At 49.6% G+C, this 4,249-nt stretch overlaps 1 protein-coding gene across 1 annotated transcript in view; it reads left to right on the plus strand.

Moving 5' to 3' along the window:
• Window positions 1-4,006, plus strand: part of EBI3 (Epstein-Barr virus induced 3) — a 7,772-nt gene extending 3,766 nt beyond the window's left edge. The window contains exons 3-5 of the mRNA XM_023512678.1: window positions 376-554; window positions 2,383-2,540; window positions 3,464-4,006. Of these exons, the coding sequence (XP_023368446.1) occupies window positions 376-554; window positions 2,383-2,540; window positions 3,464-3,613 (487 nt within the window). The 3' untranslated portion in view covers window positions 3,614-4,006. The remainder of the gene's footprint in view (window positions 1-375; window positions 555-2,382; window positions 2,541-3,463) is intronic.
• The last annotated feature ends 243 nt before the right edge of the window (window positions 4,007-4,249 follow it).

The following is a 4,249-nucleotide window of genomic DNA, read 5'->3' on the forward strand; positions in this document are numbered from 1 at the left end:
AACTTCTTCCAAGTCTTCTGATCTCAGAAAACTAGATTTCATTTATAAATTTAGATTAGATAAATTAAAAGGTCACATTCTGTGGATTGGCCAGGTTCAAGTGCTCAACAGTGACATGTGGCTCATGGTTACTACAGGGGACAAGGCTGAATGCAGAACATTGTGAAGCTTTCAGAAAATTCTACAGAATAGTGATGTTGGGGCCCACAACTCTTATTCTGGGGTAACACAGCTGCCAGCAGCAGGACCCCTCTCAGGGGCGGCTCCCACCTCTTCCTACCTCTCACTTGGGTTCCAGGGACAGACCTGGCCAACAGGAGATGCTGAGGCCAGAGACATTCCCCATGATTCTTAGAGTGTGCACCCCATGTCCAGGCTTGGAGTGGCTGCCCAAGGGGAGAGCTGTCCCTGCCTCCAGCTGACACCTGAGGCCACCAGATGCTCCATTCCAGACATCCGGCTGTTCTCCATGGTACCCTACGTACTCAACATCACTGCTGTCCACCCCTGGGGCACCAGCAGCAGCTTCCTGCCCTTCATCGCAGAGCACATCAGTGAGTAGGGGTGGCTGCCAGCTCCTTCCTTCTCTTCCCTTTTCACCCTCACCTTCCCCATCTGCCTCCCACAAGTCATCTAGTTCTGTGGAGCCACCTTTGCAGTGTATCAAAAATGTGACACATTCTTTCCATTCCTCTGCCTCTGCCAGGCGTGCCCCAGCATTGCCGGCCTGGACCAACCTATCCCCTCTTCCCTGGTTCTCCTGCCCTCACTGCCCCCCCGCCCTGCCCATAGCCTGTCCTACCCACAGCAGCCTCCAGAGGCCATGCCTGTGAGCACCTGAGTTGGAGCCCATCCCTCCTCTACCCACAACCCTCCATGGCTCCTGCCTCCCTCAGGGTCAAAACTCAAGTCCTCCCTGAGGCCCACAAGGCCCTGCATTACCTGCACTGTTCCCTCCTTCCCTCTCCTCTTCCCTTTCTCCCCCTCCTCCCTCTGCTCCAGCCAAATGGGCCTCCTCCCTGTGCCTCCAACACTCTAGGGGCAGTCCTGCCCCAGGGTCTTTGCATGGGCTGTTCCCGCTGCCTGGAATACCCTTCCCCCAGATGTCACTACATCTATTCTTTTACCTCCTTTAGTCTTGACTCAGGCGTCACCTCCTTACTAAGGACTCCTTTAGTAAATTAAAAAAATTGCAAACCCTGGTCAGGTGTGGTGGCTCATGCCTGCAGTGCTAGCACTCTGGAGGCTGAAGCAGGCGGATTGCTTGAGCTCAGGAGTTCAAGACCAACCTGAGTAAGAGAAAAACCCTGTCTCTACTGAAAACATAAAAATTAGCTGGGCATGTGGTGGTGCCTGTAGCTCCAGCACTCAGAGACTGAGGCAGGAGGCTCCCTTGAGGCTACCGTGAACTAGGCTGATACTATGGCTCTCTAGCCTGAGGCAACAGAATGAGACCCTATCTTAGAAAAAAAATGCAAACCCTCATACATTGCCGGCAGTTAATAAAAACAATCTGGCAATCCCTCAAAGAGTTAAACAGAGATACCATGTAACTCAGTGATTCTACTTGTGGGTACATGCAGGAGAGAAATGAAAATATTCATCCACACAAAGGTTGTACACCCATGTCTGTAGCAGGTGTACTGAGCAATAGTGAAATCCCCATCTCTACAAAAAAATAAGAAAAAAGATGGAGACAACCTGTGTCCATTGACGAAGGAAGGGTTAAACACATGGTCCATCCACACGTGGGAATATCACTCCACCCTGAAAAGGAATGAGGCTCTGACACAGGGCATAACGTGGATGGTCCTTGGGGATGTCTTGTTCAGTGAGAGAAACCAGACACAGAAGGATACCCAGTGTGAGATTCCATTTATGTGAAATGTCCAGAAGAGGCAGATCCACAAAGACAGGAAGTAGATTCATGGTTGTCAAGGGCTGGGGAGGAGGAGGTGGAGTGACTTCTAATGGGGTTGGGGTTAATTTTTGAAGTGATAGAATATTCTTGAATTTGACAGTCCTGACAGTTACACAACTTTGTGAATGTGCAAAATACCATAGAATTGTATGCTTTAAAATGGTGTTATGATTTGTGAATTAAGTCTCAAAAAAAAAAAATAGCAATCCACTTTCATCCTTACACTCCTTATACTTCTTCCCTAATTTGGGATGACCTATGGATTTGTTGCATTTTTCTTGCCTTCTCCCTGAGGGATTCTGAGCTCCATGAGAACAGGGGTGCATAAGTCTAGGTCACTGCTGTGTCCTCTGTCTGGGACAGCACCAGCCATGCAGTAGGCTTTGAATAAATATTTGTTAGGTGAATGAATGAATACATAAACTTTCCATCCCCTGACCCTGTTTCCTGTTTGTCATCAGTCAAGCCTGACCCTCCAGAAGGTGTGCACCTGTGGCCCCTGCCTGGACAGAAGCTGCAGGTGAGGTGGGAGCCTCCCCAGTCCTGGCCCTTTCCAGAGATCTTCTTACTCAAATACAAGATTCGCTACAAGAGGCATGGAACTGGCCGCTTCCGCCAGGTGAGGAGGTTGTGGAGAGGTGGGAAGGATGGCACCTGATAAAGTATAAAGTGAATGGCTCATACAAAGCCCAACAGGTGTGCTGGGCCCTCACACACAGCTTGGGATTCCTGGAGTGTTACATAAGGGCAGCCCAACAATTCCACTTCTGGGTATCTACCCAAAAGAATGGCAAGCAGAGACTCAAAACAGAACCATGATTTATAATAGCCCCCAAATGGAAATAACCCACATGGCCATCAATAAATGGATAGGTAGGCTGGGTGTGGTGGCTCACACCTATAATCATAGCAATTTGGGAGGCCAATGTGGGAGGATATTGCCTGAGTTCAGGAGTTCAAGACTGGCCCAGGAATCATAATGAGACCCAATCTCTACCAAAAATAGAAAAACTAGCTGGGCATCGTGGGAGGCACCTGTAGTCCCAGCTACTCAGGAGGCTGAGGGGTCCCTTGAGCCCAGGAGATTGAGGCTGCAGTGAGTTATGATGATGCCACTGCACTCCAGCCTATGGAAACAAAGGGTCAGAGTAAGATCTTGTTTCAAAAAAAAAAGCATGATTAATGATTAATGCAGTGGGGCCTGAGGAAGAGAGGCATCGAGTCCTATCCCAGAGTCCTGGCTCAGGCTGTGGGAGGAGGATGGACACAGGTGTCCTGGTGAATGAGAACCCTCTCAGATGAAACATACACAGGGGCTGGTATGGTTCAGGAAGGATCCCTGGAAAAGGTGGCTTTGGGGTCAAGCACTGAGATCTTGAGAGGTTGGGATGGGGAAGGGCGTGTCATGCTATTTGGGATGGGGAATTATGACCCAAGGCCTGCAGCAGAGCCCACAGTAGGGAAGGCTTAGATATGTGGTTCTGTGCAGTGTCCTAGCCCAGTCTTCTCATTCTGATGATCCAACCTTCTCTGTGCTCTCAGGTGGGGCCCATTGAAGCCACGTCTTTCACCCTCAAGTCTCTGCGATCTCAAGCCAGGTATTTCATCCAGGTGGCCGCTGAGGATCTCACTGACTATGGAGAGTCAAGTGACTGGAGCCTCCCCGCAACCACCCTCACAATGCATGACTAGTGGGGGTTCCCAGTGCCCCCAAAGAGGGCTGGGCTGGGGCAGCTCCCTACAGCTCCCTAGAGCCCTATAGCTTCCAGCCCTGCTGCCAGTGATTCAAGGGTGGATGAGATCTGCCTTGTTTAGGCCTGGTTGGCCCTGGCTGGAGTCCAGGCTTTGCTGCTGCTGAGCTGCTGGGCAACCTCAGGTGACAGACTTCACCTCAGGGACCTCTGGGCCTCAGTTTCCCCCTCTGCAAAATGGGGGTGTGCTTTCATCTTTAACCATAGGGCAGGGCTAGTGAACTGTAGATGTGAGATATTTAAGAAAAGAATCTTATAATTTTAATTAAAGAATCATTATTGGCCAGGTACAATGGTTCATACTTGTAATCCCAGCACTTTGGGAGACCAAGGCAGGAGGATCACTTGAGGCTAGGAGTTTAAGACCAGCCTGAGCAATAGTGAAATCCCCATCTCTACAAAAAATAAGAAAAATTAGCTAGGTGTTCCTGTAATCCCATCTACTTGGGAGACTGAGGCAGGAGGATAACTTGAGCTCAGGAGTTTGAGGCTATAGTAAGCTATGATGACACAATTATACTTAAGCCTGGATGACAGAGTGAGATACTGTCTCAAAATTTATTGTTGGGGGTGGTGC

This window comes from Otolemur garnettii, unplaced genomic scaffold (genome assembly GCF_000181295.1).
Source record: "Otolemur garnettii isolate 467f Iridium unplaced genomic scaffold, OtoGar3 scaffold00029, whole genome shotgun sequence".
NCBI lineage: Eukaryota > Metazoa > Chordata > Mammalia > Primates > Galagidae > Otolemur > Otolemur garnettii.